The following is a 15,979-nucleotide window of genomic DNA, read 5'->3' on the forward strand; positions in this document are numbered from 1 at the left end:
TTGTTTTATATGATCTGTATTTGACCACAGATTGTTTTCAAACCTGGAAAGCAGGACTTGAAACACATTGAATAGGAGGCATTAAGTAGCCTGAGCAAACAAAACAGGGCAGCAGAGCATCACTTGTTTGCCATGAAAATCGCTCTTGGCATCGTAACAGGAGTCCTGATGTTTTTGGCCTTTGCAAAGCTGGGAATCACGCCTGCTCAGTTAATGCTTCTCGGGGCTTTGAAACCAGGTGGCGGAAGAAGCCAACACTGCTTGCGATGAGGCTGTGCCTGGGAAAGACTGTTGAATCCCAGCACAATAGGCAGAGACCAGTGTCATCCGGGTGTAAACCTGGCGAAGCTGAGGCTCAGAGAGCGTCTGTAATGTGCCAGCAACACACAGCGCTCAGCCCAGCCCCGCCTCTGTGCCCAGACTTCCTCCTTTCTAGATGTTTCCAGCATGTTCACTGTTGGTGCGGGGCTCAACTTTTTCAGCACACGTGTTTTAACTTTGCGACTATAAAAAATGTTTAAACGAAAATTTCATTTTCATGGGAAGTTAGAAGCCCATAAATGGAAGTCACGTCGCGCCTTCGTGGCTTCCAGAGAGCCTCCGCAGCCACTGTTTTATTTGGTCGTGAAGCCGGCCTGGGAGGCTCGCATCAGCGATGGCGGAGGGGCGATGCCACGATTTCAGCCACGGTCCAACCGGAAAGGAAGGAATTTGGCAGAGCCCAAGGCCGACTCAGCACCTGCCCCTCCCACTTCCAGGAGCCAGACCTTCCCTGGTCACCAGGGCTGCCTCTCACCCTCTCGACCTTTGACCTTTGTGCTCCTTTCACACCCATGGTGTCTGCTTTGGAGAGAACTGGGATAACCCATAAGGCCATAACATAAGGGCAGGCAGGTAGCTCATTCATCTACCTGAGCACCTAACACCCAAACCAGGGACTTGAATAAATACGGAAGGATGGGAGGGAGGGGGAGGGAAGAGGGGAGAGGAGGGGGGCAGATGGAGAGGGGGAGGGGGGATGGAGAGGGCAGATGGGGAGAGGGGGAGGGAGCAGGAAGATTAGTGGGACAGTTGCCGGCCTGGCCTTGACCCAGCAGAGGCTTTGCACATAAATCACTAATTGCTAGTCTTTTAGGCAAAACGAAGTAGTCATCAAAACTGAGGAGCATGGGAAACCGCCCAGGTGAATTCACATGGGAATTGCACACTCCCACAGCCGGGTGGCGAGCGGCCAGCACGGCTTCTGACTCTCCCAAGCCCTGGCCCTGGCCACACCAAGGGCTGGATGGATCACAGCCCTGCCTCCAGGGAGTCCGTGTCTGTGCAGCTGAAGGATGGACTGCGAGCAGAGTGACCGTGAGCTCCTTTGCTCGCCCACAGGGCAGCCCTGCTCACAGCCCTGACACTCACGGAGCTACCTCGGGGACCGCCGTCAGCGTCTCACTTGATCCTCCAGAAGTCCCCGTGGGGGTGGGGCCTGAAGGAGGCGGAGGCGGAGCTCCGCCCTGTTGAGAACCTGTCCTGCCTCCAGGCTGCATTGGGGCTGAGCTAGATGTGAACCCAGGCCCCCAGCTCTGGAGACCCGTGCGGTGCTGCCCCGCAGCTCCGGAGAGGGCAAGGGTGTGCGGGACCCACTGGAGGCGTGCAGGGAGGGCGATGATGCAGCCTTGGGCGAGGATAGGGGGCTGGGGGTGGCTGGGAAGGCGCTGGCTGGGCCCTGAGAGAAGCAGAGAGAGGAGGCCAGCGCTCAGATGGAGTGCAGAGCACGACCGGGGGCCTGCGCCAAGATCCATTCTGTCGGCCTGGTGTTTAGGAGTAAGGCAGGGAAGAGGGGCGCTCACAGGAAAATGAGGAGCAGACCCCACGGCCCCTGAGACTGTGTAAAGCAGAAACATTTTCTCCTGGGGCAATCACGAGGCTGGGAAGTGTTGCCGCAGCTGGTTGCCAGGAGAGGGTCTACCTTTTTTCCTTTTTAGGGCCTCCCCTGCGGAAGTTCCCAGGCTAGGGGTTGATTCAGGGCTGCAGCTGCCGGCCTGCGCCTCAACCACAGCCACGCTGGATCTGAAGCAAGCCTGCGAGCTACACCACAGCTCACGGCAACGCTGGATCCTTAACCCACTGAGTGAGGCCAGGGACGAACCCGTGTCCTCATGGACCCTGGTTGGGTTTGTAACCTGCTGAGCCACCACGGGAACTCCCCAGATCTGCCTTTTAGAAAGATGCCTCTGGAAACCACGCAGAAGCTGGGTCAGAGAAAAGAGACAAGGCTGATGCCACCCTGCTGTCCACACCTCCAGTCTGTGGTGTCTTGTTAGGGCAGCCGAGCTAAGACAGGCAGGACCCTGGTTCTGCAGGGGGGTGGACGGGTTGGTGCCCCTACTCAGCGTCCCTCCGGTTTGGGCTTCCTCCCAGGAGCCCAGCTGTGTCTGGGTGCTGGGCCTGGGTGTCTCAGCAGGTGAAAGTGCTGGGAGCTGCCAGCTTGGGACCTGTGATGGATGGCACCATCCATGCTTCCCTGCCCCTGAGCGGGCACCTTTGCCCTTGGTGGGGGGGCAGTTCTACCCCTTCTCCCAGGGCCCCATGGGCTTGGGCCTGTTGCCTACAGAGGTTCCCTGCCCCAAATAAGCAGCCTCACGTGGCCCCTTCCCTCCTCTCTCACCTCCCCTACCGGCACTTCCTGCCCTCGTCTCAGGTTAACTGAGAAGCTTTAGCACAAGGATGGCTTTTAAGGAAGCCCACCTGAGACAAGAGATGAGCAAGGCTTCTCGGGCCCTCGTCCAGTGCAAGAGGGCCACGGGGACTGAGCAGGAGATAAGCTTTTGCTTCGTGCCCCTGGAGCTGCAGAGCCATTTGTCAGAGCAGCAAAATTCAGCAAAGAGGAACGTTTGGAGATGCGGACTCTGGGCTCAGGGAGCACGTTTCGCCACCAGCCAGCGCTCAGCCCTACCGCTCAGGAGGGAGGGAGATCCGCCCGCCAGCAGGACCCGCAGGGCCCGGGCCTCCTGGCCGCACCTCCAGCCGCCAGGACTCTCCAGCTGGTCCAGGCTCTCCGACATCCGTGGCCTCTGCTCCCCTTCCCACCACAGCCGTTTCTGCTCCTCAACCAGACCACAAGGACCAGCATGCTCGTTGCCCAGGGTCTGGAAAAGATGACAGCAACCTCTGGTTCACGTCCTCCCCCCAGCAGAGCTGTACCCACTGTCTCCCCCACCTGGGGGAACACCTGCCAGGCTCTGCACGCAAGCACCCCACTGAGGTTGGCCTGGGGCCCCCACTTTGGACCCTCCTGGAGACGGGGTTCTGTCTGCTGGGGAGTTTGGGGGGAGGTTGAGGGTAACTCTTTTCTCAGATCCTCCTTGGATGGGCGGAAGGATCACCGCCGACCGTTTGTTTTCCAGAGTCTGCAGTTTTCTTGGCAGCTCCGTGCAGACCCGGGAAGTTCTCAAGGTGCTTTTTGTTAAGAACTCTCAGAGCCTTAATTAGAGAGGAGAAGGGAGACAGAGACATCGGAAGACCCTCTGGGACCAGATTCATCCCTCACACCAGAGGGGACGAGGACAAGCCTGAGGGTGGGCAAGGGGCTTAGCAACTTGAAAGCCAGGGGCTGGACAAGTCCACCTCCTGACCCCTGGGCCTGGCTCGAAGGCCGCATTTTTCTAAGCTCTGTCTCTAGACAACGTGGCCAGAGCGCAGATGGTGCATAAAATTTTCCTGGCTGGATTTCCATTGTCTGTCTGTTTTCCGGCCTCCTCAGGGACCAAGAGGTCCCTCCTGTGCCCAGGGGCCTGGGCAGGTGGAGAGCTCCCCGTCACTGGAGGCATGCAAGCCAGGAGGGTTAGGGGGAGAAAAAGGAAAGTTCCAAGCTGAGACTTTAGAGCACAGAGGGTCCCTAAGACCTCAGTTCAGTGTGCTTGGGGACTGGAGGGCAGGCGGAGAGTGGAAGCCAAGCATCCTAAGGATGAGGGCTTCATCCGGGGGCAGCAGGGTGGCACCTGTGGGTGGCAAAAGGAACCGTATGATCAGATATTCACAGGGGCTCAGCCAGTGGCTCCTCTCCTCTGTCCTCAGCAAGGGAAGCTGTCAGGAAAACGATCTGGCAGACAGGAAACCAAGATAATGCTTCTGTTGCTGGGGAAGCTGATTTTGGAGAATGTGGCTTTGCAGGCTACGAGTCTCCCCAGCGTGGGCAGCGAGGGAAGGATGCTCAGTTTCTGCTGGCAGACCTCACGTTCTAGGACAGGCCAGGCTGTCACTGGCTCAGAGCCAGGTGCTATGGAAGCAGAGGTCTGAGTTAGTGCTAGCTGGGGTTCTAGCAGAGAAATAGAACCAAGAGCAGAAGGAGACTTAAGAGGAAAATTATTACAGGGGTCACCTCCCGGGGCTATGGCCGCCAAGAAGCCCCATCTGTAGGCTAGAATGAGTAGGCAGTGATTCTGTCCAAGTCCAAAGGCCTGAGGACCAGGGGAGCCCATGAGTCCTGATCCGAATCTAAGAGCTGGAGACCCAGGACTGGCCATGTACAAGGGCAGAAGAAGATGGACCTCTCAGCTCAAGCACAGAGAGCAAATTCCTCCTTCCTCCACCTTCTGTTTGGAATATTACTCAGCCGTATAAAAGGAGCAATGCATGAGTTCTCTCTGGGGCATAGTGGGTTAAGGATAACACACTGATGGTATGTTATACTAATATATCCTTTCACTGATAATGCTCTAAAGGTCTGGCAGGTTCCCAAACCACCAGAGAGCTGTCACTGCATGTGTGTTACTCAGAGACACAGCTCTGATCAGAGGAAGGCATCCAGGAACTCAACAATGGGAGAATTCTGTTTTTTGACTTCAGCATTTCTTTTTTCTTTCTTTTTTTTGGTCTTTTTGTCTTTTCTAGGGCCGTGCTGGTGGCACATGGAGGTTCCCAGGCTAGGGGTTGAATTGGAGCTGTAGCCACCCGCCTACGTCAGAGCCACAACAATGCCAGATCCAAGCCACGTCTGCAACCTACTCCACAGCTCATGGCAATGCGGGATCCTTAACCCACTGAGCAAGGCCAGGGATCGAATCCGCAACCTCACGGTTCCTAGTCAGATTTGCCAACCACTGCACCACAACAGAACTCCCGACCTCAGAATTTCTCGAGTTAAATAATAACCTCTTTCCTAGCAGGTGCAGCTCAAATTCCATCCCTGGTCCCGAAACTTCCATATGCCATGGGTGCAGCCATTTTAAAAAAAAATGCAGTACAAATATATGCTATAATATGAAAGAAACTTTAAAACCTTATGCTAAATGAGGAGTTTCTGTTGTGGCACATAGGACTAGTATCCATGGGGATGTGGGTTTGATACCCGGCCTTGCTCAGTGGGTTAAGGATGCAATGTTGCCGTGAGCTATGGTGTAGGTCGCGGATGCAGCTCAGATCCCGGGCACCTGTGGCTGTGGCGGAGGCCCGCCGCTACAGCTCCGATTCAGTCCCTAGCCTGGGAACTTCCATATGCCAAAATCGTGGCCCTAAAAAGACAAAGAAAAAAAAATTACTGAAATCTAAACTTTGAGTGAATTGTATGGGATTCGAATTATATCTCAATACAGCTGGTTTGTTATGGAGTTCCCATTGTAGCTAAGCGGAAACAAATTTGATTAGTATCCATGAGGATGCAGATTCAATCCCTGGCCTCGCTCTGTGGGTTAAGGATCCAATGTTGCCATGAGCTGTGGTGTAGGTCATAGATGCAGCTTGGATCCCGTGTTGCTGTGGCTGTGACATAGGCTAGCAGCTGTAGCTCCGATTTGACCCCTAGCCTGGGAACTTCCACACACTGCAGGTGTGGCCCTAAAAAGACAAAAAGTGGGGAAGATGTTACCTATAAACTTAACTTCTACACAATGGCCCTTCTCCAGGAACCTGCCTCCCAGCCAATGAGCGTTCAGCTAAGACACCTTTGCTTTGCTGGCAGGAAACATCCTGAGCAGGCCCACCTGTGAGTGACGGCCGGAAGGAAGAAGTTAACCCATCCCCTCCGAGGCTGATGGGAACCAGGAGATGTTTGACTTTGCCCCCTCCCTGCCAAGTCAAAAAGGAGCCCCAGCGCTAAGTCAGGCCGGGTGGTTCTTTGGGATGCGAGTCCACCGACCTCTCGGTCGCCAGCTTTCTGAATGAAGTTGCTATTCCTCGTCCCAGCAACATGTCTCTAAATTTATTGGCCTGTGTGGGGAGAGCAGGTGGACCTTGGGCTTTATAACAAATTTCAGCACCGCCAGCCAGGAGCCTTTTTTCTCATGGTCAGCCAGCCTGTTTGGGGAATTTTCTGGGATGGTCCTAGCATCAGCTGGAACCACTTGTCCTGAGGACCTGCCCTTCAGAATTCCCCAAATCATCACTGGCTGCCCCAGCGCTTGGCATTTGGAGCAAGGAATTAACCTCTGGGAGCCACCGGGCTCCATACAGTCAGGTAGGTCACTCGTGTGCACAGCTGGAAACTTCGTTTCCTCTCTATTTGGGGGTTTTCTCCAGAACAGGCCAGTTTGTTTGGGGCACTCTGTTGGAGAGAGGAAAGATGGGATTTTTATCTGATTGTGAACTGGTTCGTGTGTGTCTTTGGACTTGGGCATCTGTATGTGCACTTTGTTTTGTCTTGAATTTCTGTCTTTAAGAATGAGAGTGTTGGAGTTGCTATCGTGGCTCAGTGGTTAACGAACCCGACTAGGAACCATGAGGTTGCAGGTTCGATCCCTGGCCTCGCTCAGTGGGTTAAGGATCCTGCGTTGCTGTGAGCTGTGGAGTAGGTCACAGACACAGCTCGGATCCTGTGTTGCTATGGCTCTGGTGTAGGCCAGCAGCTATAGCTCCAATTCCACCCCTAACCCAAGAACCTCCATGTGCCACGGCTAAGACTCTACAAAGCAAAAAAAAAAAAAAAAAAAAAGCAAGACTGTTTCAACTACCCCTGAAGAGGTCCCTTGGAGGCGCCTTTTGGATGAGTGATCTGATTACAGCCACAGTCCCGAGTGAGAAGAAGATGAGATTTTATTGAAACAATGTGTGGCCGCAGCACCTGTTTGGATCCCCGCAGGGGGTTCAGGCAGGATTATCTTGGGACCCTGGGGACCACATACTGCCACCCCTGCTGTGTTAGTTATTTGTCTGCGGCCTCCTAGGTCGTGGGCATATGTAAAACCCCAAGAGCAAACTGGAGGGCTTATTTAGGATTTTCTACTTGTCCTTTGGGTTTTTCATTTCATTTTGTTTGGCGGGGTTTCTATATTGACAGCCAAATCAATTCTGTGATTTCTTTTTTCTGCTTTTTTAGAGCTGCACCTGCGGCATATGGAGGTTCCCAGGCTAGGGATCGAATCAGAGCTGCAGCTGCTGGCCTACACCACAGCCGCCGCAACACCAAATCTGAACTGTGTCTCTGACCTACACCACAGCTCATGGCAACGCTGGATCCTTAACCCACTGAGCGAGGCCAGGGACTGAACCCTTGTCCTCATGGATGTTAGTTGGTTTCCTCACCGCTGAGCCACGACAGGAAATCCCAGTTGTGTGATATGTAAAATGTACTGATATTGGCTCAGTGGTAATAAACTGACTAGTTTCCATGGGGACGAGGGTTCCATCCCCGGCCTCGCTCAGTGGGTTAAGGATCCAGCGTTGCCATGAGCTGTGGTGTAGGTCGCAGATGAAGCTCGGATCCCGCGTTGCTATAGCTGTGGCGTAGCTGGCAGCTGCAGCTCTGATTCGACCCCCAGCTTGGGAACCTCCATATGCCACAGGTGCGGACCTAGAAAAAAAAAAAGAATTGCCGTGTGTCCTTTAGGTTTTCATTTCATCTCATTTGGTCCCATCTGGTATGGTTTCTCCATTGACAGCCAAATCAACTGTGATATTTAAAACTTAGTGATGTCAGATGGAGGAAAGGAAAGACAAAACCTGACATTCCCGGGAGAAGAGACAGGCTCCACGGGGTCCCTAAAATTGCCAAAAGCCCCAGCCCAGAATCCAGGCCGGCTGGTTGAGGTCAAGGCGAAAGTCACCGTTTCATGTTCAGAGGTGATCAACTGCTACTTAGGGTTTTACGGTGGCCTTTCTGTGAGGAAGCCGGGAAGGAGGGTGGAATCCTTTCGGGCAAGGGTCTGTGCAGTTCCGTCAGGGAAAACAGAAGGAAAGGAAGGAGCAGGAGGGTGGAGGACCTGCTGCTTTAACGCCTAACCCTCCAGCCAAGCGAGCTCTCCTAGCCCCTCCAGCCGCTCTGCCCGCACATCTACCCTTTCCACCACCTTCTGCTCCTGTCCAGCTCCTGTCCAGCCCCAAGTCGGGACAACAGGGGCTCAGGCCCTCCCTTCCTCATAGGAATCAATTAGAAGATCCTGGAGTTCCCGTCGTGGCGCAGTGGTTAACGAATCCGACTAGGAACCATGAGGTTGCAGGTTCGGTCCCTGGCCTTGCTCAGTGGGTTAACGATCCGGCGTTGCCGTGAGCTGTGGTGTAGGTTGCAGATGCGGCTCGGGTCCTGCGTTGCTGTGGCTCTGGCATAGGCTGGTGGCTACAGCTCCGATTGGACCCCTAGCCTGGGAACCTCCATATGCCGCGGGAGCGGCCCAAGAAATAGCAAAAAAAAAAAGACAAAAAAAAAGAAGATCCTGTGTGTGGGAGTTCCCATCGTGGCTAAGCGAAAAGGAACCCGACTAGAATCCACGAGGATGCGGGTTTGATCCCTAGCCTTGCTCAGTGGGTTAAGGATCCGGCATTGCCTGACCTGTAGTGTAGGTCACAGAAGCGGCTCAGATCCCGCGTTGCTGTGGGTGTGGTGTAGGCCTGCAGCTGTAGCTCTGATTCAACCACTAGCCTGGGAAGTTCCATGTGCCTTGGGTGTGGCCCTAAAAAGCAAAATAAAAAAAAAGGATCCTGTGTGAGTTTCTGGGGCACAGGGACGTGATCTGATATCACCATCTAAGACCCAACAGGGTGCCCCACTGGGTCCAGGAGCCACTCCCAGGGCAGGGCGGTTTCTCTTATGGGGCACCTCACTGGGGGTAAGGGCAGAAGACGATGGGCCAGCTGGGTTGCTCGGACTTGTTTAGTTGGAAAGCCCGCAGCCTCCTCCACAGGGAGGACCCTCTGCACGTGTGTGTGGCAGCACCCACGGCTGAACAAAATTAGGACCCCCCCCACACCCCCCCATGAGGGAGGAAGGCCCCTGTTAGAGCACACGGCCTCTCTGTGCACCTTGGCAGGCCTTTGAAAAAGGGAACCAAAGCAAAAGGGTTTGAACAAAATTCAAGACTTCAGCAAAGCGAGGGAAGACCTCTCTGAATTTTGGGAAAGGACTTATCAGGCCTACCCATGTCATAGGGATGCAGACTCACAGGCCCCTGAAAGGGTCCGAATGGAAAATGTGGCCATGTGAGCGCCAAAGTGCCTCAGAGATCAGGAAAATTTTGAAAAGATGAGACGGTGCATTTGCAATGAAGCCTTCTCAATGGGGAGACGTTGCTTTCAAAGTGTTCAACAGGGAACAACAGAAGGGAGAGGCAGAATGAAATGCCACTTGTTTGGCCAGTGGCACTGGACTCCTGGCAGGCCAGGAACCTGAAGAGAGGTAAGTCCCACCAGGGCAGGGACAGTGGGCTTACCGTAAGGTGGAAGGGCCTCAGACAGCAGAGGGCCCTGGGCTAAAACTTAAGAAGAAAAGACGATGGAGATTCCTGCTGTGGCACAAAGGGAGCCATGGTGTCTCTGCAACAGCAGGGATGCAGGTTCAATCCCCGGCCCAGCACAGTGGTCACGGAGCCATCATTGCCGCACGTGCAGAGTTGGTCTCCGCTGCAGCTTAGATTCAGTGCCTGGCTCTGGAACTCCGTGGGGAGGCCAAAAAGGAAGAGAAACAATAAAAGCCAAGCGCCTCTCATGCGGTAGAAAGAGAGGAACACCCACGAACGAGGAGGTCCGGGCGTCCCCCTTGGACTTGAGGTGCCTAGGTCCCCACGGGAGCCCCAGGTAAACTTGACGGTGGGGACTGAGCTGACTCGCTTTCCATTAGACCGCACCTGAAGCTTCTCACCGGCACGGCTCGACGTCAGAGTCCCACCGGAACATGCTGGAAGCCCGCAGACAGCACGCCCTTTGGGTTACTCTGTGGCTTCAGCTCCTGCTGCTGGCGCTGCTTGGACAAAGGGTGCTAACGAGAGTGGCCACCTGCAGTCATTCAGGCTCACGGAGGCGACCAGATTAGCTCCTGTTTGGGTAGCGTGCTGGGTTCAGGCGCTGTGGATAAAGACATCAGTACAGGTGTGCGTTGGCAGGTGCGCCAGTGTACGTGAACGACCTGAAAGAGGAGGAGTCTGCCTGTTTCCTGTCACAAAGGGCCTTGGGAGCCGGCACCGATTTCCAGAAGGCCCCCAGGGTGTCAGAGATGCTTGGTTTCATTCAGCGTTTGCAACTCTTTGATCCGTCAGGGTGGATGGCTTTCATGATGTGATGGTTGGGTCACCTTTGGAAAATCGGAACTCCGGAGCTGTGCACACGTGAGAACACCATTTGCGTGAGGTAGCCCAGAAAATCCTGGGTCCAGAGCCATCTCCAGTCTTTGAGGAGGTCCCTGGAGGGCCACGGAGATTTAAGTGGGGATCCTATCACCGGCGTGTCCACCGGTGCCCATGGAGAGGTCATTCCGTCCTGGTCAGAGAGTTACTGCTCATGTATCTGTAGATGCTTCCTTCACAGAAGAAAAAAAGTCACACCAGAAGAAAAAGTCACTTTTTTCTTTTTTTTCCTTTTTAGGTCTGCACCTGCGGCACATGGAGGTTCCCAGGCTAGGGATCAAATCCGAGCTGCAGCTGCCGGCCTACACCACAGCCACAGCCATGTGGGATCCGAGCTATGTCTGTGACCTACCCCACAGCTCACAGCAACGCCAGATCCTTAACCCACTGAGCGAGGCCAAGGATGGAACCTGCGTCCTCATGGATACTAGTCAGGTTCTCTACTGCCTGAGCCACAATGGGAACTCCCAGAGGACTTTGAAGGGCAGCAGTCACCTGGGAGCTTTCATAGGCCCTGTTTGCTAGCAGATCTAGGGTGTGCAAAGAAGGCAGGCACTAAATGGCAAAAACATGCTTATTTGGCACATATTTAAAGTAACTTGATGTGTAAAAATTTGAGTTTGGGGCCACCAGGCTTCGAGCCGACTGCTGTGAAGAAGTAAGCATCCTGGGGCCATTACGGGGCCATCTTTAATCCATTTACCCAACATGAGATCAACATATGAAACCAGAGGCTTCCTGCACACAAATGGCTAATTTGCAAGGTCCCAGAACCGCCTGTTCACAAAAACAGCAAAACCTGGGCAACTCCCAAAATAATTCTAACCCAATACATGTGCAAGAAAACCCCAAAACCCTTCCTAAAAAAACACGTATGGGGGGAGTTCCCATTGCGGTGTAGTGGAAACAAATCCCACTAGTATCCATAAGGATGTGGGTTTGATCCCTGGCCTCGTTCAGTGGGTTAAGGATCCAGTGTTGCAGTGAGCTGTGGTGTAGGTCGCAGACACGGCTCCGATCTGGCATGGCTGTGGCTGTGGTGTAGGCCGGCAGCTGTCACTCTGATTGGACCCCCTCATGTAGGAACCTCCATATGCCATGGGTGTGGCCCTAAAAAGCAAACAAACAACAACAACAAAACCGTGGGGTTCTGGATAAAAGAATTCCATCGTTTTTCTGGAAGATTTAATATTGGGAAGATGCCGGTCCTCACCCCCACCCCAATTCATCTTCACACTTCACCTTGTCACAGGAAACATTCCAGCTCATGGGACTGAGAAGCTGACCCTAAAGTTTACCTGAAAGAGAAGGAGTCAACAGAACCAAGAAATGTGGCTTTTTTTTTTTTTTTTGTCTTTTGTCTTTTTGTCTTTTGTTGTTGTTGTTGTTGCTATTTCTTGGGCTGCTCCCGCGGCATATGGAGGTTCCCACGCTAGGGGTTGAATCGGAGCTGTAGCCGCCAGCCTACGCCAGAGCCACAGCAACGCAGGATCCGAGCCGCGTCTGCAACCTACACCACAGCTCACAGCAACGCCGGATCGTTAACCCACTGAGCAAGGGCAGGGACTGAACCCGAAACCTCATGGTTCCTAGTCGGATTCGTTAACCACTGCGCCACGACGGGAACTCCAGAAATGTGGCTTTAATGGTGAAAAAACAAAAACCAAAATAAAACAGCCTAAATATATTCGTCCCTAGCGAAATGGTTACATAATCAGCAATTGCCAGTAAAGGATGCATTTATTGGCGTTGAAATCAGGCTTAAAAAAAAGCAAGTGTAGAACAGGGAAATTACGTGATAACCTGTCTTTTTTTTTTTTTTTTTTTTTTTTTTTTTGTCTTTTTGCCTTTTCTAGGGCCGCACCCGTGGCATATGGAGGTTCTCAGGCTAGGGGTCGAATCGGAGCTACAGCTGCCGGCCTACACCACAGCCACAGCAACATGGGATCCGAGCCGCGTCTGCGACCTACACCACAGCTCACAGCAATGTCAGATCCTTAACCGACTGACCAAGGCCGGGGATTGAACCCACAACCTCATGGTTCCTAGTCGGATTCCTTAACCACTGCACCACAATGGGAACTCCATAACCTGTCTTTATAAAATCAAATCTAGGCATTTATCCTTATATCTGCCTACCTATCACCAAGCGCACCCAGCCCAGGGTCCAGCGGGCAAGGCTGGTGGGTGAAGGCAGGAAAGGGCACGGAGACCCCTCTTCTCATTGGTACCACTGTTGTTGCTGAAGTTACTATTATCCACCGGCAAGAAACAGTGAGGATTTCACTGTGGAAGTGGAAGCAGGTGGCAGGCAGTGCCCTCACTCAGGGCGAGTTTGTGGGTGTTCCTATCTCTGTTGCCGCACATGATGCTCGGCCCCTCACACGCCTGCTGAGAGCCTCTTGCTGGCATTGTGTGTAGTGTGGAGAGAGTGGCACAGTGTGGAGGGCAGCCCAAGCCCTGCCCCTTCTGCCCTGCTTAGGCTCCAGGCCTCAAGTTCCTCATCTAGAAAACCCTCACGGAGTTACAGCGAAGTATCCACGCTGAGGGTGTCATGCTGTAATTGCATGAGAGATGGACAGTGTGTGTTGAAGTCCAGCATGAGGTCCAGAGGCCTGGACACACCATGTGCTCCCTCATCTGCCCACTGGGGTTAGAGCCAGGCCAGCCTCAGAGGCAACTGTCAATGGGAGCCTCAGTGATGGCCATCAGTTCTAAGGGACAGAAGACCAACTTGAGCCAACTTGTAGTTGGGTCTCCAGGCTGGTGCTGAAGTGCCTCAGGGGTGAGGAACGGGCTGCCAGAACAGAAGCAAGGGTTTGGCCACTGGAATAGGGACTCAGATCTCCCCACTCCCCTCTGGGGAGGGACAGGCAGGGAACACAGGGCTCCAGGTCCCCGTCTCCCAGCATGGGGATGCTGGCAGGGAGAAAGCTGCTCCGCCCATAGCATTTAGCATTTCCAGGGCAGGATCTGATTGGCCCTGCCTGGGTCACATGCCCCAGTCATTGGACCAATCATAGTTGCCAAAAGGATAGGAGTCTATAAAAGCCTGGGTCCCAGGCACAGCCTTCTGCCCAGTCTGTCACAAGACAAAGGGACTCAAAACATGCTGTGAAATTCAAACAAGCCAAAAAATCAAATTGTAATTATTACAAAACAAGAGAAAATGACCAGGGTGGCCATAGGATTCAGCAAAGGACCAGGATGCCCTGGAAGAGGCTCTGTCACACAGTAGGTCCTCAACCTGAGAAGAGGCAAACAAGGTTCCCTCCCTAGCCACCACTGCCACCACCCAGCACCAATGAATCCTCCTCAAAAAACACTTTAAAACTGCATGTATGATTTCCCGGTGTTCCCTTGCAGTTTAGCAAGTTGAGGATCCGGCACTGTCACTGCTGTGCTTGGGTCACTGCTGAGGTGAGGGTTCGATCCCCGCCCAGGAGACTTCTGCATGCAGTGGGCGTGTCCAAAAAACCTGTGCATGTTTCCAGACCCAGTTTTCGAGGAAGAGTATCTGGATCGAAGTATGTTAACTTCATCCTTAACATGCTTCTCACTCAGCAGTGAATCTCAGAACTGGCCACACGGAAAGCACGGAGCAGGGCACATGGGCGCAGAGCAGAAAGTTATCTCAGCTTGAATGTCTGTAGCTCCTTCTGGTGGCATGTTCTCACCAAGAGCATACACTTCAGTTTGGAGCCCGTGTGTTTGGGAGGGACGGGGGTGGGGGGTGAAATCTGCTGCTGGTTGTCAGGACCCCCTCCTGGGAAAGTCTCCTAACCAGAGGGCCTCCCTTTCCTCCGGGTAGAGGCTCGGGGGGGGGGGGGGGGGAGGAGGTCTCCTGTGGCATCGAAAGAAACAAACGAACAAGTGAGCCAATGCCAAGACCAGCTCAGCAGGTTGGGGCTGAAGAACGAGTGTTGTGAAACTTAAGGGAAAAGTCAACATAAAACAAGACGCAAGACATTTATCTTAAGTAAAGGTGGGAACCAGGGATCTCAAGGTCTCAGGGACCCAGAGCGCTGCCTCAAGGAACCGCACTGCTTTTATTGCGCTCTGGAGGATGACGTCAAGCGAGGAGGGGGTTGCAGCTGCAGGATAGAGGTTTTTTAAAAAGTCACATGGCCGGTTCCGATTAAGCTTTTATTCTGACCTTTGGGCATTTAACACTCATTAGCATTTGAGGAAGCTTGGCCTCAGCTCTCTATGCAGAGCATCTGGAGAATCACCATTGTGCTTCTGCAGACAGCATGCCTATCTGCAGCAACCCGGCGCCTATCTGCAGCAACCCGGCGTGCCTAGGTTTGCACCTAGGTTCTCCCTGCTAATGCATCTCCTGCTAACGACCCCTCGTAAACCCCTTGGGGCCATGAGGCTCCTCTTTTATTCTTAAGAGGACGTATCATGGTATCATGCCGTTTGCACGGCGGCGTGCCAATCTGCACGGCGGCGTGCCAATCTGCACAGGTCCGGTGTGCCTAGACCAAGGCATTCTGTCCTCATTCAGCTGACCCCATGAATAACTTATGCCTTTAGGTCTTCGTGCTTAAGCTGAAGTCCTTCACCAGCACTGCGACTGTTTCTCAAGCAGGAAGATGGGGTAAAGCAGGACAAGATGGAATTTTCAGCGTAGAAAATAGAAGCCAAGAGGCTAAGAAAATATTGTAAAAGCATGTCTCGCAACAAGCCAAGAATGAGGCGCCATCATGGGAAAGGGGACAAGGTTTATAGTCAATCCATCTGTGCACTGTGATCCAGGTCTGGGGGACACAAGGCCCAGGGAGGCCAGCTTGCAATGGCAGATCTGAGGTCCTCACAGCCTTGCTGGTGGCCAGATGCGGGCTGCTCTCTGCTCCCCGAGGCCGCCTTCTCTCACGACCCTCCACCTTCACACCAGCAACTTATCTAAGACACACTAGCACCTTCACACCAGCAATTCATCTAAGACACACTAGCACCTTCACACCAGCAACTCCTCAAAGACACGAGTCTTTGTAACGCTGTGGAGCTCCGACATCCCTACTGGAGGAAACGCTCTGCCTTTAAAGGGCGCACCAAGGTCAAGCCCACCAGATAATCTCGAGGAAGGTGGGCTGACTTAGGTCTCCAACTGCATCTGCAAAGTCCCTTCACTGCAGCACCTAGATCAGCGTTTGACGACCACAGGGTGGGTGCCTCTGGGCCCATCTTCAGAATTCTGTCCACCACGCCCATCGTACTAATATATTTTTTTGATGTACTTATTTCAGGGTTGGACAAAAGGATGAAAACCCATCCCCTGCGGGAGATGATGATGATGATGCAGCTGTGGCACAACCAACGCCCTGGACAGGAGGGACGGTTCTGACTTCGGCCCTGACAGTCACCTGGGCTGGGATTAGTTGGGGAAACACACAAAAGCTCTGCATTTTTACCCGTGTGACCTAACCAAGCCTTTC

At 53.5% G+C, this 15,979-nt stretch overlaps 1 protein-coding gene across 6 annotated transcripts in view; it reads right to left on the minus strand.

Annotated features, from left to right (window-relative positions):
- LOC110262050 (uncharacterized) overlaps positions 1–15,979 on the minus strand; it is a 19,696-nt gene continuing 3,717 nt past the window's right edge. For 2 of the 6 annotated variants that reach the window (XR_014812125.1, XR_014812122.1), the window contains exons 2-4: positions 9,630–10,711; positions 2,740–3,140; positions 1–1,717 (exon numbers count right to left, since the gene is read on the minus strand). Coding sequence is in view for 1 of the 6 variants with exons in the window: in XM_084971550.1 (XP_084827676.1) it covers positions 2,907–3,140 (234 nt within the window). In the remaining 5 variants the exon portion in view is untranslated. Of the gene's footprint in view, positions 3,141–7,002; positions 7,336–8,421; positions 8,560–8,838; positions 10,712–15,979 lie in introns of those variants that run through there. The other 4 variants (XR_014812123.1, XR_014812124.1, XR_014812120.1 and 1 more) reach the window with 3 other exon arrangements.

The sequence above is a fragment of the Sus scrofa genome, chromosome 8 (assembly GCF_054392235.1).
Source record: "Sus scrofa isolate SSC_HxYL_T2T_F1_AM1 chromosome 8, Sscrofa_HxYL_maternal_Yorkshire_Landrace_v2.0, whole genome shotgun sequence".
Lineage (NCBI taxonomy): Eukaryota > Metazoa > Chordata > Mammalia > Artiodactyla > Suidae > Sus > Sus scrofa.